Source organism: Capricornis sumatraensis, chromosome 14 (genome assembly GCF_032405125.1).
Source record: "Capricornis sumatraensis isolate serow.1 chromosome 14, serow.2, whole genome shotgun sequence".
In the NCBI taxonomy this organism is placed as follows: Eukaryota; Metazoa; Chordata; class Mammalia; order Artiodactyla; family Bovidae; genus Capricornis; species Capricornis sumatraensis.
Genome location: NC_091082.1, coordinates 26785679 through 26813525, shown reverse-complemented (window position 1 = coordinate 26813525; position 27847 = coordinate 26785679). Strand labels below are relative to the sequence as shown.

The following is a 27847-nucleotide window of genomic DNA, read 5'->3' as shown; positions in this document are numbered from 1 at the left end:
TCTGCATTTAAGTTAAATAAACAAGGTGACAATATAGAGCCTTGAGGTACTCCTTTCCCAAATTGGAGCCAGTCTGTTGACCCACGTCCAGTTCTAACTGTTGCTTCTTGACCAGCATACCGATTTCTCAGGAGACAGGTAAGGTGGTCTGGTATTCCTGTCTCTTTAAGAATTTTCCACAGTTTATTGTGACCCACACAATAAAAGCTTTTGCCATAGTCAATGAAGCAAAAGTAGATGTTCTTCTGGAATTCTCTTGCTTTTTCTATGATCCAATATATATTGGTAATTTGATCTCTGGTTCCTCTGCCTTTTCTAAATCCAGCTTGAACATCTGAAATTCTTGGTTCACATACTGTTGAAGGCTAGGTTGGAGAATTTTGAACATTGCTTTGCTAGTGTGTGAGCCAAAGCAAAAACAACACCCACTGGGGATGTGACTTGTGATTGAAGTAAAGTCTGATGCTGTAAAGAGCAATATTGCATAGGAACCTGGAATGTTAGGTCCATGAATCAAGGCAAATTGGAAGTGGTCAAACAGGAGATGGCAAGAGTGAACGTCAACATTTTAGGTATCAGCAAACTAAAATGGACTGGAATGGGTGAATTTAACTCAGATGACCATAATATCTACTACTGTGGGCAAGAATCCATTAGAAGAAATGGAGTAGACATCATAGTCAACAAAAGAGTCCAAAATGCAGTACTTTGTTGCAATCTCAAAAATGGCAGAATGGTCTCTGTTTGTTTCCAAGGCAGGCAATTCAGTATCATGGTACTCCAAGTCTATTCCCTGACCAGTAATGTTGAAGAAGCTGAAGTTGTACGGCTCCAGGAAGACTTGCAAGACCTTCTAGAACTAACACCCACCCCCCCTCAAAAAAAAATGTCCTTTTCATTATAGGGGACTGGAATGCAAAAGTAGGAAGTCAACAAATACCTGGAGTAACAGGCAAATTTGGACTTGGAGGGTAAAGAATGAAGCAGGGCAAAGGCTAATAGAGTTTTGCTAAGAGAATGCACTGGTCATAGCAAACACCCTCTTCCAACAACACAAGAGAAGACTCTACACATGGACATCACCAGATGGTCAACACCGAAATCACATTGATTATATTCTTTGCAGCCAGAGATGGAGAAGCTCTATACAGTAAGCACAAACAAGACCAGGAGCTGACTATGGCTCAGATTATGACCTTCTTATTGCCAAATTCAGACTTAAATTGAACAAAGTAGGGAAAACCACTAGACCATTCAGGTATGACCTAAATCAAATCCCTTACCATTATACAGTAGAAGTAAGAAATAGATTCAAGGGGTTAGATCTGATAGACAGAGTACCTGAAGGACTATGGACGGAGGTTCGTGATATTGTACAAGAGGCAGGGATCAAAACCATCCCCAAGAAAAACAAATGCAAAAAGGCAAATGGTTGTCTGAAGAAGTCTTACAAATAACTGTGAAAAGAAGAGAAGCAAAAGGCAAAGAAGAAAAGGAAAGATACATCCATTTGAATGCAGAGTTCCAAAGAAGAGCAAGGAGAGATAAGAAAACCTTCCTCAGTGATCAGTGCATAGAAATAAAGGAAAATAATACAATGGGAAAGACTAGAGATCTCTTCAAGAAAATTAGAGATACCAAGGGAACATTTCATGCAGAGATGGTCTCAGTAAAGGACAGAAATGACATGGATCTAACAGAAGCAGAAGATATTAAGAAGAGGTGGCAAGAATACACAGAAGAACTATACAAAAAAGATCTTCACAACCCAGATAATCACAATGGTATGATCACTCACCTAGAGCCAGACATCCTGGAATATGAAGTCAAGTGGGCCTTAGGAAGCATCACTATGAACAAAGCTAGTGGAGGTGATGGAATTCCAGTGGAGCTATTTCAAATCCTAAAAGATGATGCTGTGAAAGTGCTGTACTCAATATGCCAGCAAATTTGGAAAACTCAGCAAAGGCCACAGGACAGGAAAAGTTCAGTTTTCATTCCAATCCCAAAGAAAGGCAATGCCAAAGAATGCTCAAACTACCACACAATTGCACTCATCTCACTGGGGCTTCCCTCATAGCTCAGTTGGTAAAGAATCCACCTGCAGTGCAGGTGACCCCAGTTCAATTCCTGGGTCGGGAAGATCTGCTGGAGAAGGGGTAGGCTACCCACTCCAGTATGCTTGCGCTTCCCTTGTGGCTCAGCTGGTAAAGAATCTGCCTGCATTGTGGGAGAACTGAGTTTGATCCCTGGGTTGGGAAGATCCCTGGAGAAGGGAAAGGCTACCCGCTCTAGTATTCTGGCATGGAGACTTCCATGGACTGTATAGTTCATGGGGTCACAAAGAGTCAGACACGACTGAGCGACTTTCACTTCACTTCATTTCACATGCTAGTAAAGTAATGCTCAAAATTCTCCAAGACAGGATTCAACAGTACATGAACTATGAACTTCTGCATGTTCAAACTGGATTTAGAAAAGGCAGAGGAACCAGACATCAAATTGCCAGCAACTGTTGGATCGTTGAAAAAGCAAGAGATTTCCAGAAAAACATCTACTTCTTTACTGACTACACCAAAGCCTTTGACTGTGTGGATCACAATAAACTGAAAAATTCTTAAAGAGATAGGAATACCAGATCACCTGACCTGCCTCTTGAGAAATCTGTGTGCAGGTCAGGAAGCAACAGTTAGAACTGAATATGGAACACCTGACTGGTTCCAAATAGGGAAAAGAGTACATCAAGACTGTATATTGTCACCCTGCTTATTTAACTTATATGCAGAGTACATCATGAGAAATGCTGGCTGGATAAAGTCCAAGCTGGAATCAAGATTGCCGGGAGAAATATCAATAACCTCAAATATGCAGATGACACCACTCTTATGGCAGAAAGCAAAGAAGAACTAAATAGCCTGTTGATGAAAGTGAAAGAGGAGAGTGAAAAATTTGACTTAAAACTCAACATTCAGAAAACTAAGATAATGGCATCCAGTCCCATCACTTAATGGCAAATAGATGGTGAAACAATGGAAACAGTGACTGACTTTATTTTTCTGGGCTCCAAAGTCATTGCAGATGGTAACTGTAGCCATGAAATTAAAAGACATTTGCTTCCTGGAAGAAAAGTTATGACCAACCTAGACAGCATATTAAAATGCAGAGACATTACTTTGCAAACAAAGGTCTGTCTAGTCAAAGCTATGGTTTTTCCAGTAGTCATGTATGGATGTGAGAGTTGTACTATAAAGAAAGCTATAAAAGCACTGAAGAATTGATGCTTTTGAACTGTGATTTTGGAGAAGACTCTTGAGAGTCCCTTGAACTGCAAGGAGATACAACCAGTCCAACCTAAAGGAAATCAGTGCTGAATATTCCCTGGAAGGACTGATGCTGAAGCTGAAACTCGAATACTTTGGCTACCTGATGTGAGTAACTGACTCATTTGAAAAGAGCCTAATGCTGGGAATGATTGAAGGCAGGAAGAGAAGTGGATGACAGAGGATGAGATGGTTGGATGGTATTACTGACTCGATGGACGTGCATTTGAGTAAACTCTGGGAGTGGGTGATGGACAGGGAAACCTGCTGTGTTGCATTCCATGGGGTTGCAAAGAGTCGGACATGACTGAGTGACAGAACTGAAATGAACTGAATTTGCTGGTGTGTGAGATGAGTGCAGTTGTGTGGTAGTTTGGTCATTTTTTGGCATTGCTTTTCTTTAGAATTGGAATGAAAACTGATGTTTTATAATCCTTTGGCCACTGCTGAGTTTTCCAAATTTGCTGGCACATTGAGTGCAGCATTTTCACAGCATCATCTTTTAGGATTTGAAATAGCTCAGCTGGAATTCCATTGCCTCTTCTAGCTTTGTTCATAGTGATGCTTCCTAAGGCCTCCTTGACTTCACACTCTAGGATATCTGGCTCTAGGTGACTGATCACACTATTTTGGTTATCTGGGTCATTAAGATCTTTTTTGTACAGTTCTTCTGTGTCTTCTTGCCACCTCTTCTTAATATCTTCTTCTTCTGTTACATCCATACCATTTCTGTCCTGTATTGTGCCCATCTTTGCATGAAATGTCCCCTTGGTATCTCTAATTTTCCTAAAGAGATCTCTGGCCTTTCCCATTCTATTGTTTTCCTCTATTTCTTTGCACTGATCACTAAGGAAGGCTTTCTTGTCTCTCCTTGCTATTTTTTGGAACTCTGCACTCAGATGGATAAATCTTTCCTTTTCTCCTTTGCCTTTTGCTTCTCTTCTTTTCTCAGCTATTTGTAAGGCCTCCTCAGACAACCATTTTACCTTTTTGCACTTCTTCTTGGGGATGGTTTTGATCACCACCTCCAGTACAATGTTAGGAACCTCCATCTATAGTTCTTCAGGCACTCTATCAGATCTAATCCCTTGACTCTGTCACATACACTGTATAATTGTAAGGGATTTGATTTAGGTCATACCTGAATGGTCTAGTGGTTTTCTCTACTTTCTTCAATTTGAGTCTGAATTTTGCAGTACAGAATTCATGATCTGAGCCACAGTCAGCACCTGTTTTTTTTTTTTTTTTTTTTTTCTGTGTTGAGCTTCTCCATCTTTGGCTACAAAGAGCAAAGAATATAATTATAATCTGATTTTGTTATTGGCCACCTGGTGAAGTCCATGTCTAGAGTTGTCTCTTGGGTTGTTGGAAGAGGGTGTTTGCTATGACCAGTGCATTCTCTTGGCAAAACTCTGTTAACTTTTGCCCTGCTTCATTTTTGTACTCCAAGACCAAACCTGACTGTTACTCAAGGTGTCTCTTGACTTCCTACTTTTGCATTTGAGTCCCCTATGATGAAAAGGATATCTTTTGGGGGGGTGGGCAGGGTGTGTAGTTTTAAAAGGTCCTGTTGGTCTTCATAGAACCATTCAGCTTCAGCTTCTTCAGCATTGGTGGTTCAGGCATAGAGTTGGATTACTGTGATATTGAATGGTTTGCCTTGAAAATGAACAGAGATCATTCTGTCATTTTTGAGATTGCACCCAGGTACTTCATTTTGGACTTTTTTGTTGACTATGAGGGCTCCTCCATTTCTTCTCAGTAATTCTTGCCCACAGTGGTCAATATAATGGTCAACTGCATTAAATTTGCCCATTCCAGTCCATTTTTGTTCACTGATTCCTAAAATGTTGATATTCACTTTTGCCATCTCCTGTCTGACCACTTCCAATTTACTCTGATTCATGGACCTACCATTCCAGGTTCCTATGCAATATTGTTCTTTACAGACTTGGGCTTACTTCCATCACCAGTCACATCCACAACTGGGTATTGTTTTCATTTGGCTCAGCCTCTTCATTCTTTCTGGAGTTATTTCTCCACTCTTCTCCTGTAGCATATTGGGCATATTTCAGTGTCCTGTCTTTTTGGCTTTTCATACTGTTTATGGTGTTCTCAAGGCAAGAATACTGAAGTGGTTTGCCATTCCCTTCTCCAGTGGACCACATACTGAACTGGTTTGCTGATCTCTTCTCCAGTGGACCACATGCTGAACTGGTTTGCTGATCCCTTCTCCAGTGGACCGCATACTGAAGTGGTTTGCCATTCCCTTCTCCAGCGGACCACATACTGAAGTGGTTTGCCATTCCCTTCTCCAGCGGACCACATACTGAAGTGGTTTGCCATTCCCTTCTCCAGTGGACTGCATACTGAAGTGGTTTGCCATTCCCTTCTCCAGTGGACCATGTTTTGTCAGAACTGTCCACCATGACATCTTGGGTAGCCCTACACGGCATGGCTCTTAGTTTCACTGAGTTAGACAAGGCTGTGATCCAAGTGATCAGTTTGGTTGGTTTTCATAATTGTGTTTCCATTCTGTCTGCCCTCTGATGGAGAAGGATAATAGGCTTATGGAAGATTGCTGATTAGATGGCAGGGTTTGACTGTGGGGGAATCTGGGTCTTGCTCTGATGGGTGGGGCCATGCTCAGTAAATCCTCAATCCAATTTTCTATTATTGTGTGGGGCTGTGTTCCCTCCCTGTAGTTTGGCCTGTGAGCAAACTATGGTAGGGATAATGGAGGTAATGGAGACCTCCTTCCAAAGGACTTATGTCAGCACTGTTGTATTCAGTGCTCCTGACCCCACGGCGGGCAACTGTTGACCCACACCTCTGCTGGAGACTCCTAGACACTCGCAGCAAGTCTGGTTCATTCTCTTTTGGGGTCACCATTCCTTTCTCCTGGGTCCTGGTGCTCACAAGGTTTTGTCTGTACCCTCCCAGAAACTGTTTCCCCAGTCCTGTGGAAATTCTGTAATCAAATCCCACTGACCTTTAAAGTCAAATTTCCTGGGGATTCTCCATCCCTTTGCTGGATCCCCAGGTTGGGAAATCTGTTGTGAGCCCTAGATCTTTTACAATAGTGTGTGAATTTCTTTGATATAATTGTTCTTCAGTTTGTGGGTTGTTTTCCTGGTACCTCTATGGTGGGGCTCACACACCGCGCCTCCCAGGTCTGTCGCAGCCAGAGCCCCAGTCCCCACGGCAGGTCGCTGCTGACCCATGCCTCTGCAGGAGACAGACACTCAGAGGCAGGTCTGGCTCAGTCTCTTGTGTGTTCCCTGGGTCCTGGTGTGCAGAAGGCTTCATCTGAGCCCTCCCAGCATCTCTGGCAGGTTTGACTCTAAACATGATTTTGCCCCTCCTACCATCTTGTTGGGGCTTCACCTTTGCCCTTGGATGTGGGGTATCTTTTTTTGGTGGGATCCAACATTCTCCTGTCTATGGCTGTTCAGTGGTTAGTTGCAGTCTTGTAGTTCTTACAGGAGAAGACGAGCACACATCCTTCTACTCCGCCATCTTCAAAAGGAACTTATCAATCGTATGGATATACCAAAATGTACTAGCCTTCCCATCATTACCATTTCATTATATGATATTATAATAGCAAAATGTATTAGCCATTTCATTATTCTTGCATGTTTAGGTTTATTATTTTTAATATTAGAAATAATATTTATCACATAATTCTGCATATATCATTAGTATGTATTGCTAGAAAATTTAAAGGGTGGAATTTTTTTGAGACTTGAGATGCATTGGAAAAATGCAACAATGCTTTAAAGAAAAATCACATATCTCCTAACAGTATACAGATAAGTTCATATTTCTGTAATTTGTGATAATTTGATAGATAACAATGACTGTTTGCTTTAATTTGCATTTGTTTTATTCTTAGTGACATCAAACATTGCCAGTATGCTTATTATTTGTTTTCATTTTTCTCTTGTTTGCTCACATACTTTGCCAGAAAATTTTAGAGATTGAAAACTAGGTTTGATCTGAATGGCAGCTTAAAACTTGAGTTATAATTATTAGTCATTACAGTGCCAAATATTTTATTCAACTTATCTTTCCGGTGTATTTATGAGGTTTAGGAAACAGTATTTCAGATTTTTTTGTGTGTGATAAAACTTTGTTTTATTTTTGTAAACAATGTCTCTATCCAAGATTGAGACATATGCATTGCATTATTTTGCTAAATTTATCAGAGATTTAAATTCTTATGTATTATGGTACTTATTTCTGGGCTATTTACTCCTTCTGTTTATACCTCTGCTTCTCTTTGAATCATTACCATGACAGTTTGATCTCTATGCTTTCAACCTGGTGCATATTAAAAAATACTTTGTATCTTATTGGTAAAGTTCTTATCTTCTCCCTCCAGCTTACTGCTCATTTTTTAAAAAGGTCTTAGATCTTTATGTATATTCTTCCAACTCATCATTAAATTGAGCTTAAAAAAAATGCCACTGATATTTTTAATGAACTCTTCATCTTATAAATTAATTCATGAGGAATTTTATACCATCAAATATTTCTCATTGAGAAATGTGTCATGATTCCATTTATTTAGGCATTTTATATCTCACAATAAAGTTTTGTTATTTTTTCATAAAGGCCTCATATTTCCTGTGAGGATTAAAAGAAGAAAAGTGAAAGTATTCTCAGTCATCTTTGACTTTTTGTGACCCCATGGACTGTAGCCCCCCAGGCTCCTCTGTCCATGGAATTCTCTAGACAAGAATACTGGAGTGGGTAGCCATTCTCTTCTCTAGGGGATCTTCCCAACCCAGGTCTCCTACATTGCAGGCAGATTCTTTATTATTTGAGCCACGAGGGAAGCTAGTGAGGTGGTGTAAGATGAGGTGAGGGTTATAGCCAGGTTTTTTACTTTTGTGATTGTGATTTTGTTTTTATTATAACATTCAAAAAATCATTATTGATATCATATCTGTGTGATTTTCATCAATACTATATTTAAACATGTATAAATCTGAGTTATTTTTTCAGCTCCATTAAAACAGAAAATACAGAGCTCCTTACACTTAAGAAACATTTCCATGAGTTTAACCGACTCAGCTAATGTGATATAACACACTAACAGTTGGGATGGATGCTATTACTTGGAACATAAAGAGCTCTAGTTTAAGTTTCAATCACAAATATATCCATACAATACGATTAAGTAAACCACAACAAAGATATTTGATTAATTTTTGTTTCTAAGAATTCATTCAAGATAATTAAAATAAGCTTATAAAGTAAATATAAAATGTTTAAAATATTTGTATCCATTTGTGCCCACTGGGAAAATGAACAATTCTTCTTGGAATTTTTTTCAAAGATATTGTTAGGTGCACGAAAATATTTGGAAAGTTATTTTCCTGATAATTTATTTGTATAATGAGAGTTGAAGGGCATGGTCCTAAAAGTCCAGCTATACAGATTGACTGTATTGTGGTGAATTCATTAAAAAGATTATGCAGAAGTGTATTATATTATTACAAGTACAAAACAAGAGCATTAAAAAGTCTATAAGTGGGAAAAATGATAATGTATTTATATGTGTAAAATATGAAAGGATAAATACGAAAATACACAAAAATATTGATACAATAATAATGATTACCTTGAAATTTTAGATAATTCTGGCTCTTCATAGTGTCTGATAATAATGAAAATTTACAATGAATGAGTATTTCTTTTATAGTCAAAGAAAGAGTGAATGAAGCCAAGACAAAAGAGGAGAGTTTGTAGTGTGTGTCATTTTATAGCAAAAGTACTAGAAGATTTTAGAAAACAACAGATTTTAAAACTCCAAATTCTCATGAGAACTTGGAAACAAAAGACTTAACTTCACTAAACCTCAGATGATAAAGACCTTGAGCCCTAGCTTCTTTCAGAAACCCAACCATCTTGCTTTTACTTGAATTCCTCAAACTTACGATGATTCACTTTCACTTTTCCCTAGTAATTTATTCCTTTAAGATAATAGAGTTTCTTATTATCTTTTTGATTGTACTGTTTCCTATTTAATGATTTACTCTATGTGGCATACATGCAAAAGTTATCATATTAAAAAAATTATTATGCTATAATAATTATGGTACCATCAAGCTGAGTTAAATTATGTTTCATTGTAAATAGTAAAATGTATTAATTTTTTTAAAAGCCTTTTTATGCCAACGAGGATAAATAGTTACCTTCATATAATTTCATTAAACACCATGACAGTACAAGCCAAATTGACAGAGCTGATAACAAATCAATTCAACACTTATAGGAGTCCCTTCCAAGTAGTTCTGAAATTAGCTTTCTTAGGGCAATGAATTAAATGCATTGTATTAAATAAAGCCTGTGCATTTTATGAATAAAAGTTTCACCTTCATTTTGTGTGCATATATATAGGAAGAAGAATAAGATTTTCTTTTTTACGTTAGTTTCAGATAAAAATGAACCTGCATTTTAAGTGTGCATTCTAATTTTTTCTTTAGCGCATCAGAGTGGTGCTGTCCAATAGACATATAAAGGAAGCTAAATATCTAATTTTTAATTTTCTAGTATGCACATCAATAAAATTGTATAATGTATGTTTTGTGAATCAGTCTACCCTGAATATTATCATTTCAACATGGAATCAAAATCTTAAAGTGATATCTCAAGTGAGTTTTTTTCCTTCTTTTTATGCTAAATCAGTGTATATATTTTATAGTACTCTTCAACTCAGATAATTTTTATCAGAAATATTCAATCTGTATTTCAGCTTCATAATATTTTCTGTTAAAAAGGTATTCAATAATTTAAAATTTTACAGAAGCAAAATCAATTATTAGTTTTTAATTTAAATTGGCTAAAATTAAATAAAATTAGAAATTCAGTCACAACCACATTTCAAGTACTCAGGGGCCCCATGTGGATAGTGGTTATTCAATTGGACAACTTAGTTTTAGAACATGTGTATAAGATGTCAGCAACATGGAAAAATTAAAAATTAAGTTGAAGCCAAACTATTGGAAATGTTTTGACTACTGGATTTCAAAGAACATGAGCTGATTTTTTTTTTTTTTCCTCATTAAATCAACTGCTTGGCTGGTTGGCTCAGTTGATAGAATTAGTTGCTTTGGTTTTATGTACAAATCATCTTACTTTTTCCCAGGTTCTTTAATTTTCCTTAAGGCAAATGTGTGTGTGTGTGTGTGTGTGTGTGTGCGTGCGCCCAGTCATGTCTGACCCTTTGCGAAGCCACAGACATTAGTCTGCCAGGCTCTTCAGTCCATGGAAGTTGCCAAGCAAGAATACTGGATGGGTTGCCATTCTTCCTCTAGGGGATTTTCTCAACCCAGTGAAGGAACCTGAGTCTCCTGCGACTCCTGCACTGGCATGCAGATTCTTCACCATTGAGCCACCTGAGTATGTCCCAGGCATTTTATGTATGTGCTTTAATTATGCTAAAAGCTATCTCCCTGAGCCCTGATATCCTGGAGATACCCCTTGAATTAATGGTTATATACTAAGTTTTGAGTAAACTAAAGAACATCAATACTGAGAGAAAAAATATTAAATGTAGTTAAATCCCAAAGAAAGTGAAAGTCGCTCAATTGTGTCCAACTTTTTGTGACCCCATGGATTGTAGAGTCCATGTCATTCTCCAGGCTAGAATACTGGAGTCGGTAGCCTTCCCTTCTCTAGAGTATCTTCCCAACCCAGGAATTGAACCGGGGTCCCCTGCTTTGCAAGTGGATTCTTTACCAGCTGAGCTACCAGGGAAGCCCTAAATCCCAAAGAAAGGCAATGCCAAAGAATGTTCAAACTACCATACAATTGTGCTCATTTCACAAGCTAGCAATATAATGCTCAAAATTCTTCAAGCTAGGCTTCAGCAGTATCTGAATCGAGAATTTACAGATATACAAGCTAGATTTGGAACAGGCACAGGAACCAGAGATCAAATTGCCAACATCTGCTGGACCATAGAAAAAGCAAGGGAATTCCAGAGAAACATCTACTTCTGCTTCATTGACTCTGCTAAAGACTTTGACTGTGTGGATCACAACAAATTGTGAAAAATTCTTCAAGAGATGGGAGTACCAGACCACCTGACCATCCTCCTGAGAAACCTGTATTCAGGTCAAGAAGCAACAGGTAGAACTGGACATGGAACAACAGACTGGTTCCAAATTGGAAAAGAAATATGTCAAGACTTTATGTTGTCACCCTGCTTATTTAACTTATATGCAGAGTACATTATGCGAAATGCTGGACTGGATGACTCACAGGCTGGAATCAGGATTGCCAGGAGAATTCTCAACAACCTCATGCATACAGATGATACCACTCTAATGGCAGAAAGTGAAAAGGGACTAAAAAGCCTCTTGATAAGGATGAAAAAGGACAGTGAAAAAGCTGGCTTAAAACACAACATTCAGAAAACTAACATCTTGGCATCCAGTTTCATCATTTCATGGCCAAGAGATGGGGGGAAAATGCAAACAGTGACAGATTTTATTCTCTTGGGCTTCAAAATCACTGCAGATGGTGACTTCACCCATGAAATTAAAAGACATTGATTCCTTGGAAGGAAATCTATGACAAATCTAGACAGCATATTACAAAGCAGAGATGTTACTTTGCTGACAAAGGTCCATTTAGTCAAAGCTGTGGTTTTTCCAGTAGTCATGTACGGATATGAGAGTTGGACCATAAAGAAGGCTGAGTGCTGAAGAACTGATGTTTTCAAATTGTGGTGCTGGAAAAAACTCTTGAGAGTCCCTTGGACAGCAAGGAGATCAAACCAGTTAATCCTAAAGGAAATCAATCCTGAATATTCAACGGAAGGACTGATGTTGAAGCTGAGGCTCTAATACTTTGGCCTGATGCAACGAACTGACTCATTTGAAAACACCCTGATTGCTGGAAAAGATTGAAGGCAAGAGGTAAAGAGGGCAGTAGAGGATGAGATGGCTAGTTAATGCCACTGACTTCTTGGACATGAATTTCAACAAACTCCAGATATAGTGAAGGACAGAGAAGCCTGGTGTGCTGTATGTAGTCCATCGGGTCGCAAAGAGCCATACACGACTTAGTGACTGAGCAACAACCTGTGCTACCATGTTACTCTTGTTTCTCAACTGTCTTATAAATCATGTAAATAAGTGCAATAAACATTCATCGAATGATTCCGTAATACTTTGGATCTACAAGTCCACATTTGTGATGGCACATTGAACTTGGCCCAGGAATGCTAGAAGTATGTTGTATGTCAGATGATGCCTTCCATCAAGTTTAGAGCAGCATTTTTTTTCCCCAGCATTACAATGTAGTGTAATGGCACTTGGCAATATTGGCATTTCTGATATGACTTCTTTTGGCTAGCTCAGCATTCTTAAAAAATAAATAGTTTTTTCACTCTGTGATTGAAAGGGTTAAATAGTACCAATTCATTACCACTCACAAAAGGATTTATTTTGTTCTCATAAATCAGTTTTATTCCACATTTTTATTATTCCCTTGGGTGAGCTACTCGAATTGAAATCAATACAAGTGTAAGTGACACAATCAATCTAGATATTTGATTATAGATTGGAGATCACTAGGTCTCCTTTTTAGCCCGTTTCTTTCTGATCATCTCCCTAAAGAACTGAATATTCTTATTGGCATCTATGAGTTATGAACATGTTTTAAAAGCAGATAATAATCTTCATTTGTATACTGACAATGAAAGCCCAAACAATGACCAAAGATTTAAAGATAAAGACTTATAGTATGTACCTGTGACATTGTTAGTAAGCTGTTCACACTTCTCAATCTTTTCCTTAAGATGAAATGTTTTAAAAACAACTTTATTCTTCCTTTAAAAAAAATACAATTGGTGACTATAAAATGCATTCTTAGCATTAAGTAAGTGATTAACTATTTGCCATGACAGAGATGTTACTTGTTTTTACACATTTATTTTATAGCTGAACTACATTAACTGATCCAGGTAAACAATAAGAAAACTACTAAGGTGGATAAAATGTCTTTGAAAGGACTCAAACTGGTTCTTTTCATTTCTACAGTTATCCAGGCTAGAAAGTCACCAGCTGCAGGATCTAAAAGGGAAAATCAGTTCAACTTGAAATCAGGGAGCAAAAATCGATTAAGTTGTTGCTCAAGAGAGCAAAATGTATATATATATAACTCTCTTTACTTTACAAACAAATGTAATTCTTATGATCCTTTACATGTTGAAAGCTTATTTTGGGACTAAAGGTACCGCATTATAGTTCTCTTGCTTCTGACTCTGGCCACCTCTGCTTGGTTCTTAAACCAAATTTTTACATAGGCACTGTTAAGCCATTTTGTAATTCATTTTCTTATGTTTAGAATAAGGCAATAAAATTATTTCTTTAAAATGAATTGCAAGGCAATATTAACACTGCATTTGCTTCTTAGAGCAAAATATTTTAGCCATTTAGTTTTTCTCATTAAGATTTGTAGGAAGGGCTGTTTCATGTCTAGCAAATTGCCTCTGGAAGGCATATAACTCTAAAAGGTTAAAAAAGTCTTTCAGAAGCAGTTTAGATAGTAAACCCATCTCTCTTTCATTCAAGGATTCATTGATTACTCTTTGCTTACCCCTTTTTAAATTTTTTTATTTTTATAAAATTCTTAAGGGCTGCTTTCCACTTACAGTTATTATGAAATATTGACTATATTCTCCGTATTGTATTCCCCCTATGTATTCCCACATCCTTGAGCCTGTCTTATACCCAATAGTTTGTACCTTCTACTCCCCCACCCTTATGTTGCCCCATCCTCTCCCCACTGATGACTACTTGTTTGTTCTCCGTATCTGTGCGTCTATTTCTTTTTTGGTATATTCACCAGTTTGTTGTATTTTGTACATTCCACATATCCATGATATCATACAGAATTTATCTTTCTCTCTCTGGCTTATTTCACTTAGTATAATGCCCTCCAATCCATCCATCAGTTCAGTTCAGTTCAGTCGCTCAGTCGTGTCCGACTCTTTGTGACCCCATGAATTGCAGCACTCCAGGCCTCCCTGTCCATCACCAACTCCCGGAGTTCACTCAGACTCACGTCCATCGAGTCAGTGATGCCATCCAGCCATCTGATCCTCTGTTGTCCCCTTCTCCTCCTGGCCCCAATCCTTCCCAGCATCAGGGTCTTTTCCAATGAGTCAACTCTTCGCATGCGGTGGCCAAAGTACTAGAGTTTCAGCTTCAACATCATTCCCTCCAAAGAAATCCCAGGGCTGATCTCCTTCAGAATGGACTAAATCCATCCATACTCTTCAGTTATTCTTTTTAAACCTTTAGAACAGCAGCTATTGCTAGTGACTTAAAACAATTGTATTTAAAATATTTAGAAGATTAATTGTGTAACATTAGCTTACTCTTGCCCATAAATTAAAAAAATAAATCAAAGCAGCAGCAGACAAAATTATTCTCACTATCTATAGAACTGTATTGCTCTTGTATGAGCACAGACTTGGGGCAAATTATTGTGAAGCATCTTTTGGTGAATTGATGAAATATTCTGTGTATTTATTCCCTGAACTACAATTGTTATAATAGCAGAATGACCACTTCAAAGAGAAATCAAAGAAGTACAGCTTTTACTAGAGGACAACTAATTAAGCATCACATTAGAGTAATTATAATAATGGTAAAAGTATGATGCATTAACAGAGCACTGTCTTTCTCAGAGCCTAAGTGCTTCACAAGCTACTTATTTTTTTCTCTTTCAAAATGTTCTGTGGAGAAGAAAGCTGTGTAAGTAAAGATCTATAAAAGTTTTGTATATTGGCAAAAACTTAAAGTCAGGAATAGGTCCTTTTACCTCTATATTAACTTGAATTCTTTCAGATTTATATCAACGTAAGATCTATTAAAATGATGATGCTTGGAGCATGCATTTGCATCTTGGGTAGAATAATTTGAAATATCTTTACAAAGAAGAAATAAAAGTGACTTAAATATTAATATGTGCTATCTAGAGTGACCTAGAATTCTTAGCTCCCATTTAAGGGCATACTGGCCACATGGCCCTAATTTGCAATATGCCATTCAGGGTCTTTTACCTGGGGATTGGCAGAATTCTGTGATGGTGAGGTGAGGCTGAACAACACTAAAATTGAGAACCCCCCCAGTACAGGAAAAAATATTGCATTTTCTTTTTCCAGCCAGAAGTGGGAAAATTGGTCAATATCTTTTCTACCATAAGATGTAATTGGATTCAGAAAAAGGCTAACTTAAACAGGACCAGGTCTGACATGTAAAATCCTCACAAGGTAACAAGAATCAGTTTGGTTTGTTCGCTGTCATTCCTCATTATGATCTTTGTCACGAGAATGGATTCATGTTGTGCCATTTTCTGTTCTTGTTACAATCTTTGTCACATGAATAAGATATCAGGATGTTAATGCCTGGCATACAGTCTTCTGTGTGTGATGATACTTACAAGACTACACTGACCTTTGCAATATTATGTATTCTGATTGGCTGTTCATTTCACCCCTTTTCCACAAGTTAATAAGGCTGTAAAAAGGAGAGAACTGAAATAGCCAGCCAGTCAAATTATAGAATATTGAAAAGGTCAGAGCAGTACAGCACAGAGGAAAAAAATTATGGAATATATGGTGCATTAAAATTCTTGTGACAATGATTATAACAAGAATGGGAAAGGATACCCATTTATGTTATTTCAATCTAGAGAGCCCCCTGAGATGCTACTCCCAGAATAGTCATCAATTACTCAGCTGTGACTCATACCTGTGAGAATATCTGTTTACACTGGTTTTTGCTTAAAAACTAATTGTACAGAAAAATATCCTACGATTCAGCAAATAAGAGCATGAAAAGTAAGATTTTAGCTTTAGAAATGGGCATCCAGGTTGTTAACATTTTAGTTGGTCTTCATATTCGAAGCTGCAGGAAAAGTTCCTGTCATGCGAAACCGGTGGCACATGTGAGATTTATTTTGATTGCTTCTTCATTTAACACTTTTTCCTTCAAAGTAAAATAGAAAAGTAGGACTGAAACAATTAACCTTTTGGGAAATCCCTGAGAATGTAGAATAGTCTGAAACAACATCTGTGATTTTATTTTAGAATGTTGTGTGATCTATACCAAATATGTTTTCTCCTTGTGATTGAATGATACAGGCCAGTGTGCAAAGAATCTTTCCCTTTCTCTGCATCCTCAGTGGAGAAAGAAAGAGAGAGAACCTTCATTCAGAAATTCTTAAGTTATTGTTCTCAGGTGTGTGATATACATACTTTTACGTACTTCATGGTTTCAGTTATTATAAAATCAAGCAAACAGGCAAAATTGTATTATGATTAAAACCAGGAATATATAGATGCATGGTGTCCAACCCTGCACAACCCCATGAATGATAGTCCTCCAGGCTCACCTGTCCGTGGATTCTCCAGTCAAGGGTATTGGAGTGGGTTGCCGTGCCCTCCTCTAGGGGATCTTGCTGACCCAGGGATTGAACCCTCGTCTCTTCTGTTTCCTGCACTGGCAGGTGGGTTCTTTACCACTAGATTCACCTGGAAAGCTCATATAGGTGCATGTATGTTCATAATTATGTATTCCCGATAGAATAACCTGTTATCGTTTTTAAATGTCTCTTTATTGCTCATAATGCTTTTTGTCTAACAGTCTGTTTTATCTGATATTAGTATAGCCAATTCTCTTATGGTTGTTGTTTGCATGCTATAGCTTTTCTTTTTCCTTTTTAAAATTTTTTATTCATTAAAAAATTGTTTTTATTCATATTTTAAACTTTCTTATACCATGACTGTACTAGATTTTGTAGTCTATGAAGACAGTCTGGTTTGCAAGTTAACTTTACACTTTCTAAAGATGCATTGTTTAACTCATCAACATTTTGCAACCCAAAGCTAGAATCTAAATGCATCGTTCATAAGGATGCCAAATGCGGCCTGATAATTTTTTCAAGCAAAGGAAATGAATTTGGGTCATTACATTAAGACCACCTTGAACATGGGTTAAATAATCCTAAAACCAGTAATTATGCATGCTGAAGAAGGATCACCATGTGATTCCCCATACGCTCTGGTGTTCTCCTTTAGTAGGTCTGGGTTAGAACTCAGGTGTGTGAAGTACCCCCAGGCTATTTTGACATGAGTGAGCTCTGGAACACAGGTGTAGACAGTTTAGTGCAATCCCCAGTTAAAGCTGCAGTCCACGTGGTCACAAAGAGTCAGACATGACTTCATGACTGAACAACCGGTTAAAGCTCAATGGCACAGACCAGAGCTAGAGAAGGCAGATGAAGGGGACTCCAAGCTCACAGTGCCTGGAGGCGGAGTCTTGGGAGTTGTGGTTCCAGAACATCAAATCTTAACCCGACCAGCACCATCCATTTATACTCACAAATCAGGTCAGCGCTGAGGCCGACCGGACAGGAGTAGTCACCTGTGATAGGAAATGCTTATCACTGTAGCATTTTCTAGCTTGATTCTTGAGGCTGAACCAATGGGGCTGTATTTTCCAGCCCACTGAAAACAAAGTTTATGCAGTGAAAAGTGGTAAAGCACAACCCCTTTAAAAGGATCAGAGGACCTACATTTTTAAGATTTTTCCCTTAAAAGCTAAGAACCCAAATTGGCAAAGTTTATTGGAAGAAAGAGAGAGCAGGGAGAATAAGGTGGAGAGGAGCTGAAATCTCTGGGTCCTGTATTGGTTTTGAATCTGGAGACTTTTGAGTTTCAGTGAGGGTTGAAATTCCGTTGTTTGCTCCAGGTCTCTGAATTGAGCTTTATGTTAGTGGAGGTGAAAGAACATTCAATTCACTCAGCTGCATGATTCCTGGAGATGTACAAGTTCTTTTTTGAGCTGAACGAAATGGTTATGTAATTGCATACTTCTCATAATTATTGAGTAATTATATACTTCTTATAATTACTGAGTAATCATTGTTCTATAACTGGGACTTAATGTTACAACTAATTGTATAATTACCATGTATTAATGTTATCTGGGAAACTTAGAATAAAGTAGTACTTAATATATTTCCCCCTGCCATGCCATTTTCAAAGCTGGCAATATTTTTCATTTTACAGCTAGAAATTTGCTTCAAAGACAAACAAACAAAATACAAGGGGGAAAAAAAAAAACCCTTACCAGTATTATCATCATAGATGTTAACTCATTGAGCTTACAGTTACACCAGGCTTGAAATGTGTAAAACTGTATTCTCTTGGCTTATTTTTAGAATTTTCATTGTTGTCTTGCAATTTGACATCTTATACCACTTTCAAGGAAATAGAGCATTTTCCTGGGTTTCCTAGGATAAGCTGACCTTTTTGAAATTTTAGATCTCGGCATGTGACGTTAGCAGCAATTGTTTCAGCTATAACTGAATATGTTTTTAAGGAACAGGACATTATGGGAACTTGAGAAGATCTTTAGATGTGAACAATGAACTTTTTCTTAGATCATGATTAGAAGGGATTCATGTTAATCTAAAACAAGTTTATTGAGTGCAAGAACTGTGTCTTACTCATTCGAGGCAAACAGTTATCAGCACCTACTCAGGTCTACTCCCTGCATGCAGTTGGAGCTCCATAATCAAGTTGACCAGTTGTCAAAATTCTATGAAAGCTAGTGAAGCCTAATTTGGAAATGTCTTTTCAGTGCATTAGGAGCTTATCAACAGCTACTTCGTAAGTTTCATAACTTCTTCACCTATCTAGCTGTGTTGTCTATTCCCATTTTGGGAACTTAAAATCATCCTTAAACTGGGACTATGTCTTTATCATGTTTTACCAAAAAGGAATAGAAATTATTAGTCCCTTGTTTTAGCCCATAAGTACCATTTATTTTCTTTGGAACAAACTATTCCTTTGGATATGCCAATTTCAAGTTCAGGGTAATAAATTCTTGCATGAACTAGGGATTTCTTATGCTCATGGAAAACACTTAACCTACCTGTAGACTTCACAGCAATAAAATTTTCATCTAAGTTCTCCATCCCAAAGTTATTATAAGTACCTTTTTAAAATTTGGCATATTTTTAAAGTCTTGACCTGCCTTATGCATATTTCATAAGAAGGCTTGTAACTAGATATGAGTTCTTCTTTTCATCATTTGATCTCATTAATTTTAGAGTTTGAAATGCAACCTGATGAAACAATGGCACAGTGGAAGTAAATGAGATTAGCATTGTTTTATTAACTGAAAAACCTTAGATTTTTGAATAATAATACATGATTGGGTGGAGGTGGGGAGAATGTAGTAGGTAGGTACTAGAGACAGTAAAATACAGGGTCAGTAATTCTCAATCACTCGATAGTTCTAAATATTTTTCAGAAATGTATCTGTTGCATGGATATAACAACAGATGTATCCTTTCTGCTGTAATGCATTAGTAGATTATCAACAGCTACTTTGTAGGTTTCATAACTTCTTCAGGTACATAGATCTGTTGTCTGTTTCCATTTTGGGAACTTAAAACCATTCTTAAACTGTGACAATGTCTCTATCTTGTTTTACTAAAAATGAATAGAAATTATTGCAACAGAAACAGTAACATTTCTAGCTGCTGCTGCTGAGCATCTCATTTAATGGTCATGATAATATGGCAAACAAAGGAATGTTATTATTCCCAGTTCACAGAAGAAAAATGAGGTTCAGAAATATTAAGTAACTTACAGGTAATTCCCTGGCAGTCCAGATATTAAGACTCAGTGCTTTTTGCTGTTGTGGACCCGGGTTCAGTCCTTAGTTATGAAACTAAGATCCCACAGCTACCCAGTGTGGTGGTAAAAAAATAAATAAAATCAAGTAACTTACAAAGAGCACACTAATCGAGAATTGAAAAGGACAAGTTCAAATGCAGAAACTCTCTAATCACCAAATTTATGTACTTTCCATTGCACTATACTGAGAGTGAGGGAAGTTGCTCAGTCATGTCTGACTCTTCGCGACCCCATGGACTGTAGCCCACCAGACTCTGTCCATGGGATTCTCGAGACAAGAATACTGGAGCAGGATGCCATTTCCTTCTCTTGCACTATACTAAACTATGTAAAAATATAATATTTTTGTAAATATTGCAACTGTTAACTTCTGTCTGCTGTACAATACAAGATTACTTTTCATATGTCACCATCTTTACTTTTTAAAACATTTAAACAGTAAAGATTATATCAGTATCCAGAGAGCTCGCAAATATGCTTTCACCTTGAAGCCAGCATCAGTGTTCTTTTATTTGTTTGCTTATATCTGTAGAATGTATATGGGAAAAATTAAAGGTGAAAAGTGTTCTGGCAAAGGAGGGTGGCTATTTGAAGTAAATTTTACTATTTCTAACTAATTTTTTTATCAATCTTTTAAGAGTAAATATAACTAAAGTTTATTAAATTAGGTGATATCTTAAAAAATTTCCTCATGGAAACTTTTCATGAAAGCATCTAACATAGCAAGTGAAATAAATGTTATAATATGCTGTTCAGTTGTAGCCTTATTTTTTAAGTCTAATTTCTAACTCTTCTTAACCTTGAATGTAACCCAGTTGCAGAGAAGATAGAGATAAAACCCTGTTATCAGACAAAAGTATTTTCCTGTATTCTAATCTAGAGATTTGGAGAAGGCCATGGCACCCCACTCCAGTACTCTTGCCTGGAAAATCCTATGGACGGAGGAGCCTGGTAGGCTGCAGCCCATGGGGTCGCGAAGAGTCGGACAGGACTGAGCGACTTCACTTTCACTTTCCACTTTCATGCATTGGAGCAGGAAATGGCAACCCACTCCAGTGTTCTTGCCTGGAGAATTCCAAGGATGGGGAAGCCTGGTGGGTTGCCATCTATGGGGTCGCACAGAGTTGGACACAACTGAAGCAACTTAGGAATCTAGAGATTTGGTTTCCCTGAAGTTTTGGAAGGAGGGTAGTGGTGGGACCCAGTGATGTACTTTCACGGTGATTCTTATATACAGAGAGGCAGCCTCTGCATTTTCCCATAGAGGTAAAAAAAAAAAAAGATAGTCTGATCAAAGCGGACACATATTACTTCCCATCCCTAGTTACTTTTCAGAATATTGTCACCAATTTTGTTTTGAAGAGGTATTAGATAGAAAGTAGTCAACTAACCTTACATGCAAAATGAACAGAAAATAAACCAATTGGTACTGGTACTAAATGAGACATATAACACATATCTGAGTATACTATTTATATCCAGAACCATTCCATTTAGGGAAACAGAATGTGATTTCCTTCCAGTCTGTACATTAAAGAAAATTCAAGAACTTAAAAGAAAACACCTCAAACAATTGTAAATAATCCATTAACTGATCAATTTATATATGTGTACAGTATTTATACTTATAACCATGATATTTGTGATTAGGCTTCATACGGTCTTAAAAATGTCAGTCAAGTTATTCAAATCTCTACACTGAATAAATTGGAAATTAATAAACATATTAATTCAGGTAACACTTTGTTCAGAAAATAATAAATTTATGTATGTTGATAGCAGCACATGAAATGCCCCTCTGGGTACTGATACAGAGAGCTCTACTTAACACTCTATATTTAGAACCCAAGAAAATACTCAAATAATAGAAGGAAAGAATCCTTAATTATACACTAATTTAAATACTTTTCTTTTTATAATCAGCAGGTGATAACTACACTCTTCTGAATGGCACACAAATCATGCACAGTGGTGAAGAGACCAGCCTTTGGGTGCTCATCAATGGATTGGTTCCTTTTACGAACTACACAGTACAAGTGAATGCTTCCAATAGCCAAGGCAGCTTGATGAGTGATCCTGTAATGATTTCAATGCCTCCAGGGGGTAAGTCTGTGAGCAATGTTGGTATCTGAATGTATACAAATGCTCTACAACTGTCTCCATTGAATGCCTGTTTATTGTTAGAATTAATTTTTTCAGAACTTAGAGTCTCAGTTGTATTTCTGGTGATTCTTGTTCTTACTTTGTTTTATTGAGACCCTTATATTAGTATTATTTTATTGAGATCATTTTCATCTAGCACTGTGTGTATGCACACACACATGTGTCTGTATGTATGTATATGTACACACACATGTGTCTCTTGCTTTATGCATAGTGATAGGGAAATTCTTTTTTGTCTGAGACTTCAATTAGATTCAAAAATTATATTTTAAATTTGTACTTTGTTTTTCTCATACAAGTGGTTTTCATTCCTGTTTATTTTGGAAAACAAGTTTAGATGTATATATAAACCTTTCATTTGACCAAAAAAGAAAAAAAGCAGAGGAGGGTAATAAAATAGGAAAACTCTATTAACACCACTGGAAAAGCAGCCTTAAATTCCATGTCCTAATGGTTAGAGTTCAATATCATTTTCACAGGAGAAATGTGACTCAGTCTGGCCATTTCTAACTATTTCTCTGATAAAGATTGACTTAACTTATTCAGAACTATTATGATTTAGATTCAACTCTACCCTTGTTTTAACTGTTTATAGGAACTAATTACTAAGAATACAACTCTGCCTCAGATTGTTATGTACATTTCTTGAACAGAAAGTACACTTCAGAAATAAGCATGATTCTTGGTTGAGTGTTTAGAAACATGTATTTTTTTAATACCAAAGGAAAAGGACCCTAGGACACCCAGTGTCTGCTCATAACCCAGCTTCAGGAACCAGTGTGTCCTGTACTAAAGGATGATGTCCTTATCTCCTTAAGAATGATCTGCAAGTCTGGATAGATCCCTCTGCAGTTGTAAAGACTGTAAGAGCAGCAAACGTCTCATCAAGGGAAAGTAAGAGTTAATCTACAGTTAGTACGGAAATTTTCTGCCAAGGAAAAATTCATTACCTTCTATGTCATAAAAATTACTCACTATTATGTGCCTTTTATGACTTTATAAGAATTAATGAGTAGATATTTACCAAAACACTTGAAACTTTAAATAGCAGAAGCCTCATTGTTTAAGAAAAGAATGCTGGAAAGAGACCTTTGGGGCAGATCAACTCAGTTGCATATTTTATGAACAGATAATTTTATGAAGAGAGAATTGAATTTAGGTAGGTGCCTGTTTAAGAACTGAGATCAAAACAAAACAAACCTTGGGTATTCCTATCTTCATTTTTTCCTCTAACCCAAGGTGCTAGAAGGGATTTAAAAACTGTAATGACTCTATACCCTAGTATATAATACCTTTTATTCATATTTATAGATATTAAAGAGCGATTAGTGCTTTAATGGAGATTTTTCAGTGGTATAGTAACATCTTAACAGAATATGTGAAATATTTGAGTTGCATATTCATTTTCTGGCTTTTACACTGATTTAAATAGTTTGCAATTTACAGAAATTTACATTGCATTCATAAAAGTGCATGTGTGCTAAGTTGCTTCAGTTGTGCCCAAGTCTTTGAGACCCTTTGGTGTGTGAGCCACTGGGCTTCTCTGTCCATGGGATTCTCCAGGCAAGAATACTGGAGCGGGTTGCCATGCACTCCTCCAGGGGATCTTCCCATCCCAGGGATCAAACTTGCCTCTCTTATGTCTCCTGCATTGGCAGAAGGGTTCTTTACCACTAGCACCACCTGGGAAGCCCAGGGGTAAATTTAATTCATTGTTCATATGTTTAGGAATGTATAATCTAATGATTTATAATATATGTGTGATTCAGTTAAACAGCAAGCTGCCATTGTTAACTCAATATATACACTGTGTGACTGTATCTGTCAATGAGTTAGTAGAAGAGTTAATATTATATAAACAGAAGGAAACTAAATATTGCTTTATGGTGGTACAGTTGGACTGAAGTCAACTGCTGAATCTTATCTTCATTTCCACTCAGTGGATGCATATCCATGTCATTATCATAATGCTCTGGAAGCCAGCATACAATCATTCACTTCATGTACTTGGAAATCCAGAATTGGGGAGGTGGCCCTTCACCAAAAGAGGAAGCAAAGTGTCTTCAGAGACAGACAGTGATTTCCTCAAGTTTATTAGAGCCATTAGCACATACTTCTCTTTATCATTAGATTGTTGTTGATTACAATTAGGAAACTTATAGCTTTGAAATTATCTTTTTTATGACCTTGTGGCAGTTTAAAGGTGATACCTCATTGATTAAATAGGTTTTAGTTCATGCTTCCTTTTACTTAATGATCTGAAAACATATTATCCTGATTTACACATAAAAATCATGCTGAAAAGCATGTGGCATTCACTAGACTATGTGTGTTTAAGTAGAATTAAATTAGTACTGAGAGTTATTAAAGAAATCTTCCATGCCTTTGTCCAGTGAACTGTGTTTCATACCGAAATGAATAATAAATGAACCGATATATAGAAACGAACCAACTTATAGGCATAGAAGATTCTATATGCTATTTACTTTTCCATTATATTTGGATTATTTTCATTATAGCCATTCCCTTGATTTTCACATTAATCTCTTTTATGGTAATGTTGAATTCCTACTATCTTTCAATGCTGAATTATGTAAGATCTGTGGCCATAGCACCCTTAGCTGTTTTCTTCCCAGCGTAGCTGAAAAACAAGAATAGAAAGTTTGGGCAAAGCAGAAATGCTAATTTTTTTTTTTTTTTTTTCTTTATCAAATGTGGCTCTGAAAACCTCCTTTACCTCCTCTATTTGGCTAAGTCCTACTCATTTTTAGGGTTTCAACCCGGAAGTCAGTCCATCAAGAAGTCATCTTTTACCAAGCAAGGCTGAGATAGGGCCCTTCTGTGTCCTCGAGTTCAATCGCATAATACTGAAACTGCTTGTCTCATCTGTCACAATCGCTGGTGATAAGAGCCTACACAGCAGGGACTGTTTCTTACTCACATTTTTATCTTTAATGCTTAGACCAAACCTGACACTTGGTAGGTGCATAATGAATAATTGGTGGGTGAATGAATAAATAAATAAGTCAGTCAGGATAGCTTAATTACCAATTTTAAGTTGTAAGCTTATCATTGCTCAGGCCCACTCAGACTTCCTCTTCTACCTGGGCAATCCTTTATTGTAGCCAGCTGTGGAAAAGGTGACCTCCTCTGTGTATGCTTGTCCAGTGCAGAGATGCTGCGGCCAGGCAGATGCAATTGGGGGCCCAAACTGTAAGGAGAGCAAGAGTATTAGAAGTGAGAAATCGTCTCAAATTGTACTAACTCATGACTCTGGGTCCTTCCCTATTGTTTACTTAGGTAAACAGAGAGTAACAGACACTGGTTTACATAGGAACTTGGGAGAGGTAAGGGACCAGAGCATAAAGAATTTACCCTGGTACATCATCTCTTAGGTATTGGTTATGAAACATCTTTCTATTTCATCTGATAAGAAATATGATTAATGTGCAGTTTTATGTCTGCCAATTATACCTCAACAGGTCTGGGGGAAAATGTCCAACAGTATCTAACTTTGAGCCCTTGTTAGTCCTTTCAGATCTTCCTTGTTTCATTAATTGTGCCGTTTAATAAAATTAGTCTTATTAAAAAAAAAACAACTCTTAATTTGACCACAGAAAATAGAAATACGATGAAACAATATGATAAACACAAGATATTTTGAAGATTGAAATTAACACAAATGAGATCATGAGGCTAATAACTCAGCATATAGATGGACAGCGGCAAATCCCAAACAGCATACACTTTTTGTTTAAAAATTCACTTCAAATATTACTTGGTCAACTGAAGAGTTTGGTGTTTTGCCTTTTTCTTCAACTATGTAGCATACCCTTACCTACTTGTGTGTACTCAGACTTTTGTATTTCTACAATTACTATATTTTTAAACTGTTTGTAATAACATAATGCTCATATTTATCACTAAGATACTCTTAGAAATGAGAAATATCTTTAATCCAAGCTCTTGAATAGCATTACAATGTAGGTTCAAGAGTTCTAGGAAAAGAATTAAAAAAAATAAAAACAGACTCCAAATGTTAATCCATAAATATGAAACTTTCTTCTGACCTTTACCCCTTCAAGGTCTGGAGTTACTAATGGGGTTAGGATTTCAACTCTTAATGGGGCTCAGTGCATTAGTGTTTTGTATGCATGGAATTCAGCATTCAGTTTAATAAGTGGTTGACATTGGTGATGTCCCTTAATTTGCTTAAATCTAATTGGCTCTTTTATCAGTCAAACCTGTATGGATTGGCAATTGATCAGGAAGGGTCAGCCATGACTCTGCATGTAGTTAAACGATGGAACCACCAGTTAAAATCACAGTTGCATGATAATAAGCCGAGGAAGAACAAATGAGCTTAGAGGAAGGCAAAGAAGCTTAGAAGTTTTGCAGGATCTTCAAGTTCAGAACAAAGGCATTATAGAGTATATAAATTTTAAATACACTGCAATTTGCCTCCAGACTTAAACCTTTTTTTCCAGATGAACTGAAATCTTGTCTGAAACTGTCTTTGTTACATCAAAGAACTACTCAGAAAGCTAAAAGAGACAGAAGAAGCATAAAAGGGCATAGTTTAAAATGATTAGTGACAAATTCCATACTGACGGGCTGGAAACAGATTTTTTTATGAAAGTTTTATATTTTTTCCAAAAGAAACACTTTTATTCTATTTATCTTTTTCTGAACTGCTTTATTGCAACAGTGAAAGGAACTTGGAGCAACCTTAGTTTGTGAACTTAATCCTGCTTTCTCTGACAGTAAATAATCTGTCATTAAAATTGATGAAAATTATAATCTACAAACTTCATAAAAATACTAGGCTGGAGGAATGTATTCCTTTTCCAAAGATGTGATATTAGAAAAGCAAATGCTAAAAAATGCAAATTGGTTGTGAGTGGTTTTTTAGAGTTTATTTTAGTTTTTCCCTCCTCATCTTGACCCCCGCATAATCTGAAACATCCTTGAGAGAAGAGGATTGAAATCTACTTGGAATCAACACTTAAGCACATTGTAAAAGCATAGACTTTGGAATCCTACCAACTTCAATTTGATTCCCTTTTTTTTACTCATAGACTGAATGTCTAGAAGTGAATCCACAGACCTCTCTGAATTTCGGTTTGTTCATCTGTTAAACTGGCAGAATGATGATAACCACTTGATTGGGTAGCCTTTCCCTTCTCCAGGGAATCTTCCTAACCCAGGGATCAAACCCAGGTCTTCCACATTGCAGGCGGATTCTTTACCAGCTGAGCCACAAGGGAAGTCCAAGAATACTGGAGTGAGTAGCCTATCCCTTCTCTAGTTGATCTTCCTGACCCAGAAAACTAACCTGGACCTCCTGCATTGCAGGCAGATTCTTCACTAACTGTGCTGGTGGCTGAGACAGTAAAGCATCTGCCTGCAATGCGGGAGACCCGGGTTCCATCCCTGGGTTGGGAAGATGCCCTGGAGAAGGAAATGGCAACCCACTCTAGTACTGTTGCCTGGAAAATGCCATGGACAGAGGGGCCTGGTAGGCTGTTGTCCATGGGGTTGCGAAGAGTTGGACATGACTGAGCAACTTCACCTTCTTTCTTTCTTTTCCTTTATCAACTGAGCTATCAGGGAAGCCAGAGGA

General features: G+C 37.1%; 1 protein-coding gene across 1 annotated transcript in view; it reads left to right on the top strand.

The window, feature by feature from the left end:
• USH2A (usherin) overlaps window positions 1-27847 on the top strand; it is a 930103-nt gene that overhangs the window by 550921 nt on the left and 351335 nt on the right. The window contains exon 37 of the mRNA XM_068986285.1: window positions 21985-22164. Coding sequence (XP_068842386.1) covers window positions 21985-22164 — 180 coding nt within the window. The remainder of the gene's footprint in view (window positions 1-21984; window positions 22165-27847) is intronic.